We start from the raw sequence: 22,973 nt of genomic DNA on the forward strand, positions 1-22,973 counted from the left end.
CTGTAAACAGAGAATTTAACCCTTCATTAAAGGAAATTTATACTTATAAAGGAAATCTCTATATGTAAGAGTGTCTCCTTTTCTCTGTACCAGGAAGAGGATGACTCTAGATCACAAGAAACTTAGCTCTGCAGAAGTCACTGACTTAAATCTATGTAACAAGTCTTACCTTTGTTTATAGGGCTTTTCCTGGTAACCCTAACTGTCCGTCCCTCCAATTCTCCCACCCCAACACACATACCTTTATTTAGTCTTTAGCTAAAGATAGTATCTAATATGGTGTCTTGGGCCATCTTGGGGAATTACTCAGTTTTGGGTAATATCTTATGTATACATGTTAATAGATATGTATGCATGTTAATAAACCTGGTTTTCTCTTGTTAATCTGACTTGTATTAGATAGGGTCTAAGACAAGAACTTAGAAGAGTAAAGGGGAAATTATTTTTCCTCCCTTACTGTATCATGGGAATTGCACAATTGGGTTTTCTTGAAAGATCAGCCAGTCTTCCAGAATCATGGAGGTGAAACAACCACAGAATGCTCTAAAATTCTACAGATCGACCATCTGCCCTCTTTCTTGGCCTAAAACCCATCATAATGACAATTACCAATAAAATACTATATTCTATATAGAATGCAAGACAAGAATTTAATAATTGTCAGTAACATGAAAGAACTTACATATTGTCCCCAAATAAATGCGAATGACTTCTCTTCTAAAAAACAGTTCTCACTATGGAGAAAATATTAAACACTGACACATTTTCAAGAAAGAATTTGGGGAGGACTACCAGTAGACATTAGTGCTGGAAGTTCATTTCCGTGGCTGGATTATACACGAAAATAGCAGCACTCGGCTCTAAGTCAAAGAAAACAAAGCAATAAAGGAAAGAATTTCACTTCACTTAATCCATTTAGCACTTCTTCCGTTACTTTCTTTTAATTGAAACATTCATACACGAGGAAAGGTTTCCATTCTTTAATTTTTTAATATAATATACAGAACCACAATACTATTTCAATTTCAAATTATGGGAGCTCACATTCAAATATGCTTGGATTTGACAAGTTGCTGTTACAATACTGAGAAAATTCATGAAAAAGGTATTTAACAATTTGTAAGATAATCAAATATCTTTTTGCTACGTGGGCCAATGCATTAATAGTAACTTGTTTAAAAATGCAGTCTTTTGGACTTCAAATTATTATAAAAGAATATGAAGATTATATAGCTATACTTTCTGAATTTCTCAGACCCATTCCATTTCAAAAGCTGAAGGCAAATGTTACACATCAGAACATTCATAAGATCGTATCTCCTCCGTACTTACCTATAAAAATCAAAAGCTAGACCACACTTTCCTAAAGACATAGCTATTTCTAGGCTACAGTAGTGTAATCATAAAAGACTATTAGAACTAAATTATCACTTTTATGTTAACAATTTTCACCACAATACAGCTTTCCTAAAAAGACAAAAAAAAAAATGCAGGATTTTGGATTTCCCTTACTGAATTTAACATAATAGAATATCATACTTTCTGGCTTTAATAAGCTTCAACTCTTTTTTCCAGTAGGAACTATCTACACAGCACAGTGCTACGTACAATTAATTATTCCAGTGAGATGTATATTTAGATTTACAATATGATCAACACAATAGTGCCATACAAAGTTTTTCTGCAGGTAAAAATGCTAAGAAAGGCCACAGTGGACAGTGCCAGACACTGTGAATACAGTAGATTACAGGTACCACCAAGGGTTAGAGGAGACCACAAGTTTCTAATTTTTTCAGCAATGGGAAAAGAAAAACATTTAGAGAAACATAAGAGTAAAAATATATAATTCCACTGTCAATAATAGTGTAACTTTTCAGATACTGCTTCCTTAAACAGGCAAATTAGTTGAACTTTAAGTTAGAGAAAGTGAACAAGATCCAAATATGAAAGATGTTCCTTGTTTTCTCATCAAAGGAATGCACTAGGATTTGCACGAGGATCCTTCTGGTTCCTGTATCTGTAGGTCAGCCAAACACCCAGGATCTGGAATGGAAGGAAAAAAAAAAGAAGAAGAAAGAGAAAGTAACAGTTGTATCTGTTTCTTCAGTTTATCAATAAACAATCTGGAACCTCTGAAGCACTTGGCATTATTTGTTCAAAGGGGAAGAGATTTCTTTTTCCCTTTAAAGTGTTGTAAGGAGCCCAAATTAGAAACCCTAAAAACAATTAATATGAATACTGGCCCTCCAGACATGTCTGCATCATAATCCCCAGCACCTGGGATTAGGTTACCTTACATGGTAACAGCGACTGGGCAGATGTCATTGGGTTAAAGCTGTTGAGACAGGGAGATCATGTGGGTGGGCTCAGTGATGTAGTCACAAGGGTTCTTACAAAAGAGAGGCAGGCAAAACAAAATCAGAGACATATAGAAAAGACAGTGTGACGTCAGAAGCAGCAGGAAGCGCAGAGAGAAGATGCTGCAATGCTGCCTTGAAGATGGAGGACAAGGCCACCGAGCACAGGCGGCCTCTAGAAGCTGCGAAAGGCAAGGACGCAGCTTCTCCCATACAGCCCCCCAGGGGAGCCTGCATTTCAGGCTTCTGTCCTCTAGCAGAAGATAATAAATTTGTGTTGCTTTAAGCAACTCCATTTGTGATTATTTGTTACAGCAGCAATAGGAACTTAATATAAACACTAAACTGTCTGGATAGCTAAAATATCACATAATTTTGATAACTGAGAAACAAACTGGGTTGAGAAAGAATTCAGTAATAACGAAAACCCCACAATAACAAATTTTGCTAACGCAGATCTTTAAAAAATGTTATAATTCCTGCCTTTCTCAAGAACCGGGGATCTCTAATTCTAGAAAAATACTAAGTTGTTACTGTGTCGTTTCCCAAACCAGGTTCACAAAAGCCTTAACCAATATAATTTTTTTTTAAATTAAGAAATGTATTCATTCTGTTTCTGCTACCTCAAAGTTGATTTACTTAAAATAATCAAAAATTCTTAGACTGAAAAAGATACAAATGTTTAATGGAACAAAATGAATTTCAAATTATACTTTCCACTTTAGATCTGTGCCAACTTTTCATCTAAATTTTGTTTATTTGACTTCATAACTACTCATTAGCCCTTTAAACTACTTCTAGAGAATTAGGATCAATCCAAAATTGCCTCCATTACCACCGTAATAATCCCTGTGTTACTCTAAAATTCACGACTGGTAGTGATTACAGTTATAACATGTCAGAGCTGAAGGAACTATAGTTTGTGAGTTGAATCAAGGAAAGATAAGTCTAATTTAAGGAAGTGGGAAGCCTGGGTTGCGGCATATAGAACAGGGGAAAAAAAGGAATTTATTTAATAAACACATGAGGAGTACTTTGTGACAGGCTCTGTTCTTCACACTTTACAAATTCAAACAATCCTCCCCAAACACCCTGAATGATGGGAACATTATCCTCATTTTCCCAGCAAGGGAACTGAGGTAACGAGGTTAAATAAGAGGGTAGTGGTCATACAGGTCACAAGTGCTAGAACTGTGGTTCAAACATGGAATCCATGCTCTCTAGCACATCTGGGGTTGTATGTGCAATCTGATGTACTGAAGGCCATTCTCAGGCTAACGTTCTACCTACCATGTCAGCCAGGCTGGTTTTCACAATGCTGAGATACGTGCACACCTGCTGTGGACAGCAACTCCTCTGACACCCCCAACCTGCCCAAGCATCATTTCCTTCCCCCTGCCCCAGAAACACTGGCACACAGGGAGAGAGCTTTGGGTGAGAATTTTTGAGGTTTTAAATCATTTGATTATCAGCCCTGGATATAGGCCAATAGTGTAAGGTACAGGGGAAACAAAGCAAATGGGTACATTAGACACTCATCATCTGAAGCCACATTTTACCAAAACTTCACTCCTCCATTTCAGTGGTAAGTGACAAAATGGGACAATCTCTTCCTTTGCCCCATTGTTGAACCATGATCTCGTCCCTCCCTCCCTAGGAGAGTCTGGAAGGAACGCCACACCCAAAATGCAAATAGATCAAAGTTAGATAACTAATGGATTCTAAGCTTACAAAGCTGCTTAAAATGATCTAAAGATTCTCAAGGGTCACTTTGACTACAACTGATCATGAACTCTGCTGATCCTAGAACCTAGGCCTAATATGCAGGCCACTAAAGTATATAGCTCATTACATAGAAATATGTGCAATGAGCCTACACATTATTTTTTATGTTTATTTATTAAATATAGAAAGGCGGAAGGTAATAAGCCAAAATATAAACATTGGTTATTTGTAATTTTTAGTTAGTAAATCCATGTAATTTTTCATGTTCAAAATCTTCTGTATTTTCTAAAGTTTCTACAAAGAACATGTGCTAACTTTAACATGTTAAAAGTTAACATGTCTCAGCTATTTTTCAGATTCTAAATCAAAGTTTCTTTTATGGTTTACATTTATTTTCAGCTATTATAAATAGTTCAAAATCAAGCCTGTTTCACCAAGGAAAGGAAATCATTGGTTAGCTTCATCCCTATGATTCTGTGAAATACTGAATAAAACAAAAAAATTTAAAGTTAGTATAGCTATAAAATATTCACTATCCAGAAAATATCAGGTTGTATAAGTTATTATTAAAATCTCTAGCCAGGTTTCAAAGGACATGGTATATAAAATATTAAAATATAGAGGAGGATTCCATGAAAGAACACCAAGTCTTCTTAGCTTTTAAGACACCTAAGACTCATGAGTTTATATTCTTGGTTTTTAAAGATTTTATTTATTTGAGGGGCACCTGGGTGGCTTGGTTGTTGGGCGTCTGCCTTGGCTCAGGTCATGATCCCAGGCCCTGGGATCGAGCCCTGCATCGGGCTCCCTGCTCAGCGGGAAGACTGCTTCTCCCTCTCCCACTCCCCCTGCTTGTGTTCCCTCTCTTGCTGTGTCTCTCTCTGTCAAATAAATAAATAAAATTTTATTTATTTGAGAGAGAGCGCGTACGCATGCGCATCTGAGTGGGGGGACAGGCAGAGGGAGAGACTCTTCATGCAGACTCCCCACTGAGCACAGAGCCAGAGGTGGGGCTTGATCTCATGACTCATAAGATCATGACCTGAGCTGCAACCAAGAGTTGGACGTTCAACTGACTGAACCACCCAGTCAGGCCCCTATGAGTTTATATTCTTAAAAGTATTAATATTTTTAAAAAACAGTAGGAGGAGAGATGAATAGGCAGAACAGAGAAGATTTTTAGGATAGTGAAAATATTCTGTATTATATTCTAATGATGGATACATGTCATTATAAGTATGTCCAAATCCATAAGATGTACAAAAGTAAACCCTAATGTAAACTATGGACCTTGAGTGATTATGATATGTCAATGTAGGTTCATCAGTTGTAAAGAACATCCCACTCTGGTTAATGGTGATAATGGGGGAGACCATGCCTATGTACGGACAAAGGATATATGGGAAATCTCTGTACCTTTCTCTCAATTTAGCTATGGACCTAAAACTGCTCTTAAAAAAAAAAAAAGTCCTTAAAAAAAAAAATAGGCATAACTGAAAGTAATGTAACCTCATGAGAAGAAAATGGAGCTGCTCAAAACAATTAAATTCTCAAAATAAATTCTAAATATAAAAAGGAAACCATGCCGCAAAATCTGGCTAATGTGCTATATGGAGATTGCTCATCCCAGTTTTTCTATCTATATTTTTAAGTTTTCATGGAAAAAATCGTACTTTTAAAAGGAAACAAAGGAATAATGCACAGAATTGTTTTTAAACAGTACATCAATTTTCTTGAATCAATGTCAAAACCAATCCACAAGTAACACAGCTCTTTCATGAGAAAAAGTAAAATGAAAAAAAAAAAAAATGCTCAGAATGGGAAGAGATGTCAGGGGAGACTTCTTTTAAAAAATGAATATTAATTAACCTTGGTCTTTATCTCCACTTTGTTAAGAACAACCAAGTGTGAATTTTTCATTCTCAAGAGAAGGAAACTGAATAGAATATATAATATATCCACATATATGTATATATAATGTGCTATATATTGACCCTACATCATATACATATATAGTATATACATTATATACACAAATGCAGTATATACATTATATATACAATATTAAATTTGATTTTCTCCTGTTAATATGTCTAATGTCAGTCTGACTCTTAGTCTAGCTAGAAGGATCCTGAAGGGCAGAGAAAAATGTCCCTTCCCACCCACTCTAATTTAACCAGCTCATTATTGAAGAACACAAGCTAGCCCAAGGGTTTGCTGTTATCCACAATAAACATTCTTTTCTATTCATTTTACATAGTCATATGATTATCTCCATGAAATAAAGCACTGTAAGTAGAATGTATGAATTAAAAAAATTTAATTTTGATACCTATTGTCAACTCAGCTGTATCAAAAAACATCCACAGATATTGAGAGTTTAATAAAGACACTGAAAAAGGAATTAGCAACCTCTAAAATTATCAGTGAGTGTGGTTTTGCTTACAGATACATATATAATACATAAATGTATTAATCAATATATTTTAATATAGTATAAATACATGCAATATAAATAAGAAACTAATAATAGTGTTTACCTGTAGGTTTTGGAGGGCTAGAAATAATGGGGGATAGGCTTGGAAGGCCATTTTTCAAAGCATATCTTTATAAGTATGTATGCGTGTGTGTTATATACTATATATATTAAACAGTGCGAATGTCCTACCTATTCCAAAATTAAATTTAAAATTATAATTCATCATACAACTCTACAAATAGAAGAGATTCTAGAAATAACCCAGCCTAAACTCATTTCACTTGTTCATTAAATTTTAAATAATTTAATAATCAAGCATCTCACCCTGTATAAAATTCATGCTAGATCTGTGAGGTCTTCTGATTTCAAGCCAGGGCTCCTCTAATTACAATACTAGTTCTCAATGAGGATATTCATCGATACATTCCTTAAGTTAAGGGCCATGCTAAGGTAAAATGTCATGCCCTCTTGCCATATAAAACAGAAAACCCTATGACGAAAGCGGAAAGAGAGTGAGTTATTTGCACATACCTCCGTAAAGCTGAAGAAGAGGCCAATGCCACCGACAAATCTCAAAACTTCTCCAGCATATTTTCCTATTATTGGAGCACATGGTGAGCATGGGTGGCCGCTTTTGAAACAGCTCTGTATCAATTAAAAAAAAAAAAGAACCTTTATTTCAAAGTACAATTATAAAAAGCAGATAAACACTGAACCCACCTAAAAATGAGCGGCTGGAGTATTACATCCAATCTGGGCCTTGGCTGTTTAATAGTGTCCTAAATTCTTAAATGGCTCCCAAGGTTCCCAAGCCCAGCATACACACCTTGAGTGATCGCACCCCCCCCTTTGAGTGTGGATGGGATTTGTGAATACGATAAACACTCACTCCCATGTTTACCGTGTGGTTACATAAGACATCATCTTAACAGAATGGAGCAATTATCATGCTGACTTGGATGCTGCCATGTTGTGAGATGGTTGTATAGTTAGAACCTGAGAGCAGCCTCCAGGAACTGAGGAACACCCAGCAATAAAATGGGACTAAAGCATTACAACCACCAGAAGCTGAATTCTGCCAACACCCACTGAGCTCGGCAGAACACCCCAGGCCTCAGATGAGATTGCAGCCCTGGCCAACACCTTGATTTCACCCAGATGAGATCCTAAGTGGGGGACCCAACTAAGCCATTCTCACACTCCTGATCCATGGAGACTGAGGTAATACATGGGTGGTGTTCGTGTGTCACATAGCTCTAGAAAACGAATAATCCCACAAAAGAGGCCTCATTGAAGGAAAATCCAGCTCAGGGCTCAGAGAGACGGTAATAGGAGTCTCCCCGAAATATAAACACATGTGAACTTCCTAGGACAGTCAAACTCCAAGTCTATCCTCATATTGGGGTGTGGCCTGGGACAACAGTATGGCTCTGATTTGTCCATCGCTAACTCAGCTCTCACAGAAAAAGCATGAAGTTGTAATGGGGAAGAAGGGAGGGAGGATAGAGGGTTATTTCCATGTATCCTCCTCCCTGGGGATGCTTAACTGGTTAAAGAGCCCCAAAATTTAGGATAGACCACTCTCCTCCTACTACCCTGATATGCTTCAAAACCAAGATACTTCTACAGCTCTTCCGCACCTCTACGGCTAATCTGTTCTTATTTTTCTTTCACAACTTGTTCTAGGAGGAATTGAATGGGAAGGAATTAGGGGCAAAGAACCACGAGTATCTGTGTTTGGCAGGGCTCTAGGATATTTAGTACTGTGAGGAGTGGACACTTGAGAACAGACAAATGATGTAACGGTGTACATGGAATATAAGATAGGTATATGTAAAGCATTTTAAAAATACAACTCAGCATCAGAAATTCCATTTCTTTCATGTTAATCATTATTCATCTGTATGTAATACATCTCCAGAAAATATTTTATACTTTGTACTTACAGCCAGACAGGTGTCATTTGGGTTAAAACTTCGAAACCCACAGCAGTTTAAATTTCTCTGGATGTCATTTCGAGCACTTGCTGTATTGTTCCAACCCACTTCCAGAAGCTGACCCTAGAAAATGCGTTTAATATTTACATTGAAATGTGTTATCCCTGCACAAAATGTATAAAGCTAGAGCCTACAACTTTTAATATGAGTGTACCTAAAATAAATACTCTTTGTAAGACGATTAAAAGTTTTCAAAGGGTAGTACCTAAATTTGCAACAAAAATTAAAGCACTGCTTCTATCCCAAGAATGAAAAATCTTAACTTTTCCATGCATTTTAAAAGAAACACTTAGTTCAAAAGATTCTCAGACTGAAACAAGACACATTTTCCATTGCCCTAAACAGAGATGCGTATTCTTTTACAAATTAAGAGTTCAGAAAGTGTAATTGCTAGAATGGTATCACAAACGTTTCACTGCATAATGGTGGGAAAAGGCTGGGTGAACATCTTTCAGTAGTGGCACTTTTTACCCAAGGAAGGGAAAATTCCACTTCAAGGATGCCCGGGGGGGGGGGGGGCCCAAAAAGCAACATCTGATGGCATTTCAGGGCTCCAATCAGCCCCACTAATGCAATCAGGAACAAGAGATTTTAGCTGTCTCCAGTGAAATGCCATTCTGAGCAAAGAGGAATTATCTTATATTCCAATCATTTCTCCCCTTTTTTTCCTACACATACTATGAGGCCTAATAAAAGAAAAGAAAAAAGTTTTTGCTTACCTGTTGCGCCTGGTTCAGGGCTAAGCAAGCACATGATACAGAAAACTGAACAATAAATACAAGTAAGAGAATAATCATGTACTGAGAATTCAAGTTAAGGTATTTCTCGATACTCTTAAAATTACATAAAATAGAGGTACTGACAACTTCAGAATGTACTAGAAGGATTTCAACCAGAAAACAGAACAAATGGCACCTAGAGAAAGTTTACAAGGAATATACACAGTTATTTTTCTCATTAATACGCTGTAGATATTTCATAATAAAAATACTAATATTTAGAAGCTCATCTGTTAGAATTTCATTTAGATTAAAATAAAAATTCTTACATATATAAAACAAGAAATAAGTATAGATAAATGTATTTAAGGTTTCTTAGTATTAAAATCTTAAAAAACAATCACTGAAATTCTCAACCACATATTGACCTTTCGGAAAGGGCCTAGAGGTCACCAAATCAGTTCAATGTAATTGAATTTGCAAGATATAAATAGGACTATACTGAATTTGCAGAATACATTCTTCATGATGTGAAAAGGAGAAAATGGGAACATATAAGCATACAATAATTTCACCCTAAGAAATGTTCCTAATGTTGTGGAACAAATACACAAAGGGCATGCTAGGAGCTGCTCTCTGGCAATTCCTTTCCTAATGATAACTCCAAATCAGTTATAGTAATCAAAAGAGTAATCAATAAAAGTAAGAACAAATTCAATTGGGGTAAAAGTTCTGCTTTTAAAAAAGGATACAAAAAAAAGCAACACTTGATGGTGTTTTACAGCTCCAATCAGCCCCACCAACGCAATCAGGAACAGGAAGATGCCCACTGCAATGACCACACCGACCACCCGGAGGCTGGAAATCAGCCCGAAACCAATGCCCCATGCTGCGATTCCAATGAGCAACAGACTAACCAACTGCAAAAACAACCAAAATGGCCAGGGATGGGGTGGGGGGCAGGGGAAGAGAAAGAGGGGAGGAAAACATCAATTTATAGAATAATGTTAAAAACATTTTTCAGTATCTCACAAATGACCGCTCATACTCAATAACAGGATCTTAATAGTATTATTTTAACAAATTAAATTAATCCTCAGGCATGTTTCAAAAAAAACTAATCATCTATGAAATTATTATGAAGCCTCAGAGGTCATCTGGTTTACTAAGCCTAAATGATTTCTACCTAAGCTTTTGAAATCATGGCATATGTGAAACTCCTAGATGCCAGTACATCTCAGTCAACTATGGATTCCTTCACATGGAAATCACTTAGGTTTCCTTCAAAGCCAGATGGACTATAACCTTCTCTGTGATGCCTTCCTCATCCTCTATAAACTGTTCTTCGAAGATGGTTCTATTGTTCCCCTCGTCACACTCTCAGTCTGTTGCCAAGCCTGTCTCTCGGAGGAGATTCGGAGGAGATTTGGGAGCCAGGAAAGCCCCATCTTCTCATCTGTCTGTATCCCCAAAACCTATCATAGAACCTGTGCCTTGAAAACAATCAAAAATTTCTCAAAAGAATTGTAGAAAAAAATTGCTTTAGATGTCATCATGTATCCTTTCAGAATTCAGAGACAGAGAGGTCACTAAAACTCTTAGGACAAAAACAATGTAAGACTTTAACTATTTTGAGTAAAGTGGTATTCTGAGCAAGACGAAATTACTTTATACTCCATTTATTTATATACTTATAAAATAAAACCAAGAGGTAGAATGCATGCCTCAAAATCAGTCATTACCTGAAAAACACAAAGTTACAATTATTTCTTTAAAATAGCAAATAAAGAACATGCCATGTAAATATGATGTAGAACTGAGAGAAGATAAAGCTGACACAGGCATGTGGGAGGGATGGGGGTTGGGGTAGCGGGGCAGGAAGGAGGCTTATCTTCAACTGAGAGTTAGCCATTTCCTGGAGCAAGGTGACAGTATAATACGCAGTTGAGAGGAATCAAAATACATAAAATATACTTCCTAGCACCATTTCATGACCCAATAAACTTTGTTTCTAAACATAAAGTAAATCACCATTCACTCAAAAGGATTTTTACTCAAATATTTAGTTTTTTATATATGTAATCATAGTTTAGTAATGCAAATTTTAAATATCTTGGTATCTAAAACCTCTTACATGTGTACAGATATAAGTAAAACTGCTAAATATTGACAAAGAACACACATTTGTATTTTTTAAAAGATTTTATTTATTTGAGAGAGAGCACGACTGAGCACGGCAGTGGGGAGGAGCAGAGGGAGAGGGAGAAGCACGCGCCGCGGAGCAGGGAGCCTGACGCCGGACTCGATCCCAGGACGCAGGGATCACAACCTGAGCCGAAAGCAGACGCTTAACCGACTGAGCCACCCAGGTGCCCCACCTATTTTATTTTTATCCATTTATTACAAAGCAGATCTTGAGAAGAAAGAAACTGCCTATAGCATGATAGAACCAAGTTACGGAGTTACATTGACTTGCTGTTCCCCACAGCAGTTAGTACACACACAAAGCTTTTGTTTTCAGAGGGAGAAGGAGAGGGAAGAAATTCTCAGAATCTTTGCCACCCAGAAATTGCTTGGTCCCCCTCATTTTCTCAAGTGCTCCTTATCAGCAGGTCCATTTGCTTCTGTCTTGTTTTTATCTGCTCACTCACTATTGTCTCATGTCTTCCAGCTATCTTGGATTGAGAAAAAGTCCTCTGCTCCGTCACCAGCGAGCTTACTTTGGACTCTGTGGCATCCAAATATAGCATGTTTCCTTCCATGAGGGGTGAAAGAAGAAGGTGAGAGGATGCAGGGACAGGCCTTCGCCTCGGCTCTGCTCAGCATCCTCACTGCGTCGTGGGACCAAACGCTGAAGGTGCTCTGCGTTTGCAACACATCAGAGTAACTCACGCTATCAGTCAGGGTTCTCCAGAGAAAGAGAGCTAACAGGATATATATTTAGAAAGAGAGATTTATTTTAAGGAATTGGCTCATGCAATTATGGGGCCAGCATGTCCAAAATTTGGAGGAGGACAGCAGCTTGATAATTCAGGCAGGTTTTCTCTGACACAGTCTTGAGGCAAAATTCTTTCTTCCTTAAGAAACCTCAGTCTTGGGGCGCCTGGGTGGCTCAGTGGGTTAAGCATCTGCCTTCAGTTCAGGTCATGATCCCAGGGTCCTGGGATGGAGTCCTGCATCGGGCATTGGGTTCCCTGCTCAGCGGGGAGTCTGCTTCTCTCTCTCCCTCTGCCCCTCCCCCCTCCCCCCTACTCCTGCGCTTGCTTGCGCGCGCACCTGCGCGCTCTCTCTCAAATAAATAAAATCTTTTTTGAAAAAAGAAACCTCAGTCTTTGTTCTCAAGGTTTTCAACGGATTGGATGAGGCATACCACAATGGGAGTAATCTGCTTTACTTAAAGTCAATTGAGTGTTAAGTCTAAAAAATGCCTTCAAATCAATAGCTACACTAGCATTCAACCAAGCATTTGGGCACATGGTCTGGCCAAATTGACAGATAAAATTAACCAGGACACTTGCCAACTTCAGTTCCTGGGTTTGATGCCTATTTCCTAATTCAATTAAATTTGGGAGCAGGATTGTCACTCTCTATTTCTTTATTTGAGTCTTGGAGCCAAAAAGATCAGAAGCATGAATAATATGATAGTTACAATTCTTCTAACCCTATAGTTTCAAAGAATCCTTTTGGGAATCCTACCAAATCCTTACTATATTAACAAAATTCTTACACGTCAAATAGCCAACAACAAATGACTACTGCCCACTATACACTAAAAGCCAGAGACAAGATATCCCTACTAGAACAAAGGCCGGCAAACTTTCTCTGCATAAGGCCAGATATTTATCATCTGGCCTTGCGGATCACACGGTCTCTGGCACAACTATTAGACTCTTCCACTGTAACACAAAAGCAGCAGTGGACGAATGAGCAGAGCTGTGTTCCAATAACACTTCATTTACAGATACTGAAATTTATATTCATGTAATTTTCATGTGCACCAAAAGATTATTCTTTCTATGATTTTTTTAATCACTTATAAAGCCAGGCCATACAATAATAGGCACTGGAATTGATGTGACCCATGAGCCATAGTTTGCTGACCCTTGCTCTAGAAGTCAGGGTAGCAGAGACTAAAAAGTTAAAATGGGACAAATAATTGCTTTACCAGATATTTTTACAAGATGGGTCAGAGGACAGAACAATAACCCAAAAAATCCAGATAAACAGAATAGGCCAAAGACTGCAAAGAAATAGTAAAGGAGCAGGTAATGGGCTGAAAAAAATGTCCATACTGTGAATCTTACCTTAAACAACAAAAGAAAAGGATATAAATATTCTATTATTTATAATAAATATATAATAAAATATTTATAAAGTATTTTATAAATATTATTTTATATGGCAAAAGATATGACTGAATTAAAAATCTTAAAAGGAGGAGCTTATCCTGGGTTATCAGGTAGACCTTAAATGTCATCACAAGTATCCTCATAAGAGGGAGGCAGAAGGAGACACTCAGAGAGGAGATGACCACGTAATGACAGAGGCAGAGGGTGGTGTGGCTCCAAGTCAAGGAATGCCCTCAGTCACCCGAACACAGAAGAGGCAAGGAACAGATTCTCCCCCGGGGGTCTCAGAGAGAGTGCAACCCTGATGATACCTTCATTTTGGACTTCTGGTCTCCTAAACTGGGGGAATAAATTTCTAGTGTATTTAAGCCACCATGTCTGTGGTAATTCGTCCAAGAAACCCTAGGAAACTAATACAAAACAATTCACACAATGGGCACTGGACAAGCAGGAACCTCTAACTATTACAGAAAGCTGCCTGATATTTTACCACTAATGGAATCCTACCGTGCGGCTGGAGTGAAGTATTCAGGTATCCTTGTCAGCAACCTCCTAGAAGACCAAATCCTTTATTTATAGCAGCAACATCTCAGTAAAATGTGATAACTATCTTTTGCTCTCTCAGTTACCAACTTACAGGGTCATTAATAATGAGAATCTTTTCCCTTTTGAAAAATAACATCTACAACTAAAAGAGAGGAATACTATATCACAGCAAAAAGAACTTCCAGGTCTCAGACCAGGCATTATGCTATTATTGAAAACATTATCTAGAACATTCACAAGTAACTCTGCTCTGATTTTTTTGTTCTAAGTAGGGGAAAAAAGAGGCTACTCCCGTCAATAGACCTCTCTGTCAAAAGTATTTTTCACCAAGTTCACTCTGCTGTGTCTCTCACATAGGTGTCAGTCTATCCCTATCGCTAATACAAAGTGCGCCTCCTTTAAAAACACTGAAGAGAGTTTATCAGTTTCCTCTTGTCACTTTAACAAATTACCACCAGTTTAGTGGCTTAAAACAACACAAATTTATTCTGCTGCAATTCTGGAGGTCAGAAGTCCAACATGGGCCTTACTAAGCTAAATCACAATGTCAATAAGGCTGCATTCCTTCTGGAAGCTCTGGGGGCAAATCCCTTTCTCAGCCTTTTCCACCTTCTAGAAGACGCTTGCATTCCATTGCCTGTAACCACTTCCTCCATCTTCAAAGCCAGTGTGGCATATTCAGATCTCTTAGTCTACAACCTGTTTCCCTAAGCATATCTCTTTCTTTTGAGTATAGCCCTCCTGCATCCCCCTCATAAGGACCTTTGTGATTACATAGGGTTTTCCCAGATAATCCAGAATAATCGTCCCATCTCAAAATGCTTAATTTAATCACATTGCCAAGTTCCTTTTGCTACACATTAACGATCCATATCCAAAGATTAGGACGTGCACCTTTGGGGACAGAGGGATATTATTCAGCTACCTTAGAGGGTTCTGGGGTCACTGGCAACTTGGCTACTATAGAATCTTTCCTGCTCCGAATACTTTAAAATATTATAAAAGATTGTAATATTTTATTTAAATATATACCTGAGCACCAAGAAACAATGGGAAGGTCCTACAGGCCAGAAAAGAAGGGAAAATGCAAAGTCAAAAGTGTAAGCATACAACTGGTGGGGGTGGGGCAGGAGTTCTGGATGGGAAGGGTAGGAAGGAGTTCCTAGATCAGAGCAGTCCCTAAGGAGGAGGGACTTGGGTTTCAAACCAGGCAGGACTGGGAAGGAGAACTAAGACCATTGACAAGCATTTCTAGAAAGCTGTATTTTCAATGTAAGGCATTATAGAAAAACTACACCACCACACCCAGGCAGATAGCAAAGATTTTTGAGTCCCTTCAAAAAGCTTTTTGCAAGAAAGAGAAACTCTAAGCCTAGAGTCTAAATGTCTGGAGTCTAAATGTCACTACCCAGGCATGCAGGAAGCTGATTCTGATAAATCAGCCAAGCAATTCAGATAAAAACTGATCACTGGCAGTGATGGGATTTAGGGAAGGAAAACTCACAGAAGCAAATCCAAAATGATTCAGGAGGGACATCTGCTAATCCTAGCCCTCACACCATTCCCAAAGAAAAAAGTAAAAACTTTGCTGTCAATCAAAAATCATAAAACACATAAAGAAAAAAAAAAAAATCCACCACTAGAGAGATAAGACAGACACAGCAAAGAAGAATTAGAGCCCCCAAGAAGTTGAGGTAATAGAACTAACCAAATGAGACTAAAATTATTATGTTTAAACTGACTAAAAAGATAAAAGAATAAAAACAATATGGACAAAACAAAACCATATTTAAAAATAGAGACTTGAAAAAGAGCAACAGAGCAAAGCCAAAGAAAGTAGAAAGAAGAGAAACATATTATAGGAAGGATAAATAAAGCTTCCTTTAAAAAGGAAAGAATGACAGGCCTTCAGCAAAATTATTTTTTAAGAAAAAGAATAAGGCTAAATTCCCCCAAAATGTCCTTAACTGATTAAGAATAGCTATCAAAAACCCAAAGCAAAAATCATATTCAATGATAAAACCTGAGAAACATTTCCTTCAAAATTCAGGAATAAGACCAGGGTGCTATCACCTCTTCTATTCAGCATTGTAGTGGAGATCTGAGACAACTGAGTTAAGAGTGAACACTGAACAAAAATGCAGAGGAAACACAGTTGTCATTATTCATATTAATAGGAGTATCCACATGAGAAATAAAACAAGAGACTGCAAATATTTTAAAACTGGTAGGATTGAGAAAAGTTGCTATAAATAGGAACAATATACAAATGTCAACAGCATTCTGATGCACCCCCCCAAAAGTTTTTAATGTATTTCTTTAGGATGCGATTTGTAATAGGCCCCACAAATATCAGGTACATATAAGTAAACCTAAGAAAAGTATTATAAGACCTTCATGGAGAAAATTGTGAAATTAATTGAAGAACATAAGAAAACTGCATTAAATGAAGAGATATAACATGTCCAGGGGTGGGAACACTATACATCAATTCACCTCCAATTTAGCCTACAAATTCAACGTATCTCCAGTTAAAGTCTCAATAAGTTTTCTTAGGGTGGAACTTGATACAATGACTCATTAATTTCCATGGAAGAGTAAGTGTCCCCTGTCACCAAAGGTTTAGAACATTTTTAAGATTAAACAGAAAGGCCGTGTCTGCTTCACTCTTTCTCAGCCAAGCTGCACTCTCACCAGCACCATGCCTAAGAAATGCTCTTAGCAGCCAATCAACCTTTGTCAGCGCCTTCAAATAACCGTTCCAGACTCTCTCTTTGCTGCTGCTTTCACCATGCTCTGCAAAACCTGGGCCTGACTCCACATCTTTCAGACAGATTTTACTTTTTTTTAATTAGTAAAATTAAACATACAAATAAAACTAAAAAATTTAATAAGTTAAAAATCCAAACAAATATCACAACTTGTTGTAACGGCTCCATAATTAAAACCAAGTAGTTGACACACATCTAAATAAACCAAAAGTGTAGTAGGCTTGGAGGAAGATGGAATTCCAAATCAGTAAGGAGAGAGGCAGCTATAATTAACAGCCCTGTGACAATACCTTCGCATTCTGAAAAAGAATAGTAGTAGTCCCTACCTCACAGCATAGATTTAAACCCTAAATATAAAAGCAAAACTTAAACTTTTAGGAAAAAAATAGAGAAAGATGTTTTGACTTTGTAGTTACAGAAAAACTTCTTTAGGGCGCCTGGGTGGCTCAGTTGGTTAAGCAACTGCCTTCAGCTCAGGTCATGATCCTGGAGTCCCGGGATCGAGTCCCACATCGGGCTCCCTGCTCAGCGGGGGGTCTGCTTCTCCCTCTGACCCTTCCTCTCTCATGCTCTCTGTCTCCCATTCTCTCTCTCAGATAAATAAATAAAATCTTTAAAAAAAAAAAAAAAACTTCTTTAACAAAACCCCCCAAAATCAAGGACCATACTAACGTAGTGTTTACTGTGTGCAAGGAAGTACTCTAAAAGTGCTTTACACTCACTAGCTAGCTTCATCTTTACAATAACCCTAAGAGGTAGGTAGTACTACTGCCTCCATTTTCCAGATGTGGAAAAAGTCAGGCACAGAGATGTTAAGTAACTTGCCCAAGATTACACAGCAAGGAAGGGATAGAACTGGGATATGAACCCAGGCTGTATGGCTGCAGATTCAGTGTTCTTACCTATCACACTATACACCACATTAAAATTTAAAAATTCTACACAATAAAAATCATCAGACAAATGTAGGATAAGCCTAGAACTAGAAGATATTTCCAGCACATATATATCAAAGAATACCTACTAATCAATTTAAAAGGACAAAAAGCACACAGTAAAGCAGCCAAAGGTAATAAGAAGCGATCTGCCAAAGAAGAATACAAAAGGCAATCAACGCCTGAAAGATGTTAAATCTCGTTATATATCAGGAAAACAAAAATCACCACAATGGGATAGCATGTCACATGCACCAGATCGGCAAAAATTAAGCCTGATGATACCCAAGGATGTGGAGAATCTAGAACCCATTCAAGTCAACGTGTCAATTTTTGCAGCCACTTCACAGAACAATCTGGAAGCACCTAGGGAAATTAAAAATATGTACCCCTTACTAAACCAGCAATTCTGCTTCGAGATTAATACCCAAAAGAAACACCCACGTCCCCAACTAGACATCATACGTCAGGAGTTTGCTGCAGCCTTGTCACAATAAAAAATTGAAAACCACCTCAGAAACCATGACTGTTGCATTTGTAAACCCTGATGTGCTCACAGAGCGGAATACAAATGAGTTTGATCTATTTCTATCAAATCAATAAATTTCAAACATAAAAGAAATGAAGCAAATTATATAAATACTGATAAGACATACCACTTAATAAATTTTCAAGCACACAAAAAGTCACCTTATTTATGTTTTTTAAGAGAGAGAGAGGGGAAAAAAAGAGAGAGAGAGAATCTCAAGCAGGCTCCACGCCCAGCACAGAACCTGACACAGGGCTCCAGCTCATGAATCTGAGACCATGACTGGAGCCGGAATCAAGAGTCGGACGCTTAACTGACTCAGCCACCCAGATGCCCCACAAAAAGTCACCTTATAGTCTTTGTGGTATAGGTCAAATTGTCATAAGTATATAAACGTGCACGGAAATGACAGATGTTGATTTTAGGATAGTGACGACTTTTGAGAGGGGAAAATGGGAACAGGGACGGAGTGCGCCTTTCGCTGTCTAACACCGAACTTCTAAAAAACAGGGAGATGTGGCAAAAACACTGGCATCTGGGGAATCAGCCTGTTGGGTTCCCAAGATATTGGGTTCCCACAGTATTTTCTCTGCACATGAAATATTTCCCAATTAAAACCAGCCTTGAAAATTTAACAGCCCCTTTCTTACCATGGCACCAAGTCTAAATTCTCCTGCTTTGCTTTCCTCTGTCAGTTGGTCCAACTTTCCTCATCTAGCCTTTGTTTCTACTATTCTCCCAAAAAAAAGCCACAGAAATCAAGATATTCTCATTCATCTCTCAAATATTTCACATTAATTTTCATCTGCACATCTTCAAGGACTGTCCACATTCTCTCCTATGATGGGCTCCCAGTTAGGAGAAAGAAAGGCTTTCAAATGAAGGTGGTATATACTTGAAGACAGTACCAATGATCTGTTGTATCTCCACTTGTTTACAACAGAAAGCCAAGTTCTGGATCGATCACACTTGGATGGTCTCATGTGTGAAAAAGACACCACCCTGTCTCTCCTTCTTGCACCCAACTCCCAAGCACAGGCATGTTGGCACACCCACAAATACACATTCTCATTTGTAAGGTGGGAGAGAACATTGAATTAACTGTCCAATCCCAAACAAATTCAGCAATTATAACTACAACAGTAAAACTGTCCAAACATAAATTTATTTGGGCTAGTCAATTTTCTGATAAACCCCCAAAATACATTAGGGTTTTTTAAATAAAATAATTGAAAACAACATAAATGTTACATTCTCTGTGGCTAATGTTGCTAACACATTGCAGCACGAAGCCCTCAAGCATTCATAATTAATTTTTAAAATTAGAAATAGCACCCAAAGTTTTATGATAGGCCTTTAATTAAATTTGCCTATCAGAGTTTCTTTAACTTTTACTGTAAAGAAGCCCTTTAAAGATAGTAATGAAACTATTTATTTCTGAGTAGTGGTAATTATATGTTCTGGTTGGTTTGTAATTTTGAAGAGAATGGGGCTATACGAAGTCTTCCAAACTAGTGATCTAAAAATTATTGATTCCAATAAAATTAATTCTAACTGTATAATTAAAAAGCCTAAGTTTGTCACTAGAACTTGGTAGACAAAGGAACTGCAAGAATCCTTTGTTCAATAATAACAACAGTTTCCTATGAGACCAATTGTAATAGAAAGTAAATTTAGACCTATGACAAATAGTTTCCTTCCTTTGGGAGATGAAATACTGATGAAAACAGATTACGGATCTATTAACTCGTTGATAGCAATGTTTTTATGAGCAGGAAGCACCAACCTTTCCTGTTTTCTCTTTAAAACAAAGAGAAGTAGAGCTTCTAAAAAGAGAGATTAGAAGAGCTGTAATGGAAAAGACACACCAAAGCAGGATTAGTAAAGTATCTACAACTGGCATGACTTGCCCAACCAAGCCCTGAAAGGAGGTGTTGGTCGCAGAAGCAAACAGTTCACGCGGGGATGGGTTGTGAGGAAGGTGCTAGTGGAAGGGGCACGGCAATGCTCAAGCAGGGCTCACGGGTCAGCAGAAATTCACGGAACACCAAGGCACAACGCTACCCGGCCAGTCATCTATTCCCTTCCATTTTACAGGTGATAAATCAGAGTAGCAAAATTACACGCCAATGACACAGAGGCAGAACTGTGGCAAACTTTCTGCTTGGTGCGTTTTTTTTCTCCCTGTGGAACCGTATTATAGCGTGTGGCATTATATTTAAGTAATTTTTAACACTGAGATATAATACTAACGACAATGTTACCATGCATAAGACACAGTTCTTGCTTTGTAGCCAGATCCTTGGTTTGCACAGCATCTCTTTAACTTACTCTCTAGGAGACCTGGCTACATAACCATGTATCAAAAGAATCGTTAAGTCTTCTACTCATATGACTTTTCCATTTGTTAACTACCAAATTCATTTTGTGCTTTTTATTTTCCTTTCACCCAATCCAGAAATGTTGTCACATACACCTATATTCACACAAAAGTGCACAGTGCACTGCCCGGAGTAGGGAGCAAGAATGAAAAGTGTTTATCTTCAGCAGTACTCTAGCACATAAAATTGTTCAAAACTAATAAGCATGCATGTATTTGTCCATTTGTGGATACATGCAATGCCATTACAGAACAAAGAAAAAAATACGTTGTGCATAATGATCTTTATAATTTAGCTTAAGTGTTTTGTTTTGTTTTTTAAAGATTTATTTATTTGACAGAAAGAGACAAAGCGAGAGAGGGAACACAAGCAGGGGGAGCAGAAGAGGGAAAAGCAGGCTTCCTGCTGAGCAGAGAGCCCGATGCAGGGCTCGATCCCAGGACCCTGGGATCATGACCCTAGCCGAAGGCAGACGCTTAACGACTGAGCCACCCAGGCGCCACCCAGGTGTTTGTTAAAATATTAAACCACTACGCTAAGCTTTTAAAATGATGAAGTTGCTAGAATATTCTAGAATGAGGAATAGAAGAACCAAATTACTACCCAGAAGAGGAATGACCTCTGTAATAGACGTATGTTGCCTTTACAATCCAGCACATTCATCTCTTGTAAACCGCTTAATCATGGTGTTTCACAAGCCCCATCTGACCACTACTAGCAACAGAGACACACAACATAGGCCTATCAATCAGTCATGGTTGCTCATCCTCCTATCCACAGTGATTGGTCCATGGGATGGGTCCATAAACCAATGGCGTCAATCAGTTGTTCCATTCCATAATGAAAGGATATTGAAAGAAAAATAAATGGGTTCCTCTGGCATACCAAGCTATAAGAACAATTAAAATTGATTCTGCCAGTGGTCATTTTGGCACATGGCAAGTTCTATTTTCAAAAAGAATCTAAGCAGTGTCAAGCTGAGCTGAGAAGTAGATAAAAGAAGCAAGAGAGTTCTGACCTTTTCTGAGCCCCTTGATCCAGCCATACTTGACAATCCAACTATTTGGATGTCCCAATTCTATGTATGCTTTCAAGAGTTTGTGCTCTCTCAAAAACATATTCTTCTAAGCTCATCTATAACCCATAAAGAATTCTGGTTAATACAAGTTTAATCTTCCAAGTGTTTATCATAAATTTTTTAATACCTTCCAACTCGCAGAGACTTTGTCTACCTTCACAATTGAAACCACTTTCCCTACCTAGACTAACTCTAAGTCCTTCACCTTGAATGTAGGCTTTTAAAAATATGAGCACTTCCTTTTAGCTGAAAAGACCTCCTGGAAACTTTAAGGACAAAACAAGAAGGTAAATCAGTGATCCAGAGAAATGCCCTACACAATCTTCTGTCTGCAAACACCATCTCTAGACTTACCAAATTTAACTCCAGCCTAAACTCTACCACAGAGCAGGTCAGTGGTTGCTTGCAGGTTGGGAGCAGGGGTTGTGGAGCAGGAGGGAGGGATTACAAGGGAGGATAAGCAAACTGTAGGAGGCAATAGATATGTTCAAGGTCTTGAATGTGGCCATGGGGCTCAGAGGTTTACATATATATCAAAACTTACTAAATTTCTACTGTAAACATGTGCAGCTTATGGTATGTAAATAATACCTCAATAAGACTGTTTCAACAAAAGACACACCTTTCCAAGGAAAAGCATTTTACAGTATCCTCCTTCTTCGGGAATGGAACAAATCATAATGCCTAGAGTTGCCAATGAGATTTGGTGGAAAGGAAGAAAGTTACACGCCAAGAATGGTAGATCAGGAAAACAATGATGACTGGGACCTTGATAAGATCCTTGAATCATGCCTCTGCTCTGGACTACCTACTTCTGAACATTTACCTACATGAAAATAATAAAGCTTACTATTTAAAGCAGGGGTAGCTGGGTTTCTATTACCTAGAGCTGGATTCTATTCCCAATATGGTGGTCTTTGGTCTTTTTCCAAAGCCAGTAAGATCTGGTCATCCCCAGGCTAGTGATCTGTTGCTTCTAATCTGAGAATAAAGTCTAAATCCCAGGCTAACAAATCCAAGGATACGAAGAGCCTGGATTACTGCAGGAGGTAATTCATTAGCCACTATTCCCCACCTCCAGCCATACTTCAAATTCTTCCAACGAGC

At 38.0% G+C, this 22,973-nt stretch overlaps 1 protein-coding gene across 1 annotated transcript in view; it reads right to left on the minus strand.

The window, feature by feature from the left end:
* Window positions 1–914: 914 nt before the first annotated feature.
* TSPAN13 (tetraspanin 13) overlaps window positions 915–22,973 on the minus strand; it is a 31,758-nt gene continuing 9,699 nt past the window's right edge. The window contains exons 2-6 of the mRNA XM_032401997.1: window positions 10,030–10,197; window positions 9,278–9,358; window positions 8,508–8,621; window positions 7,093–7,206; window positions 915–2,043 (exon numbers count right to left, since the gene is read on the minus strand). Of these exons, the coding sequence (XP_032257888.1) occupies window positions 1,969–2,043; window positions 7,093–7,206; window positions 8,508–8,621; window positions 9,278–9,358; window positions 10,030–10,197 (552 nt within the window). The 3' untranslated portion in view covers window positions 915–1,968. The remainder of the gene's footprint in view (window positions 2,044–7,092; window positions 7,207–8,507; window positions 8,622–9,277; window positions 9,359–10,029; window positions 10,198–22,973) is intronic.

This window comes from Phoca vitulina, unplaced genomic scaffold (genome assembly GCF_004348235.1).
Source record: "Phoca vitulina isolate PV1807 unplaced genomic scaffold, GSC_HSeal_1.0 scaffold4, whole genome shotgun sequence".
Classification (NCBI taxonomy): domain Eukaryota; kingdom Metazoa; phylum Chordata; class Mammalia; order Carnivora; family Phocidae; genus Phoca; species Phoca vitulina.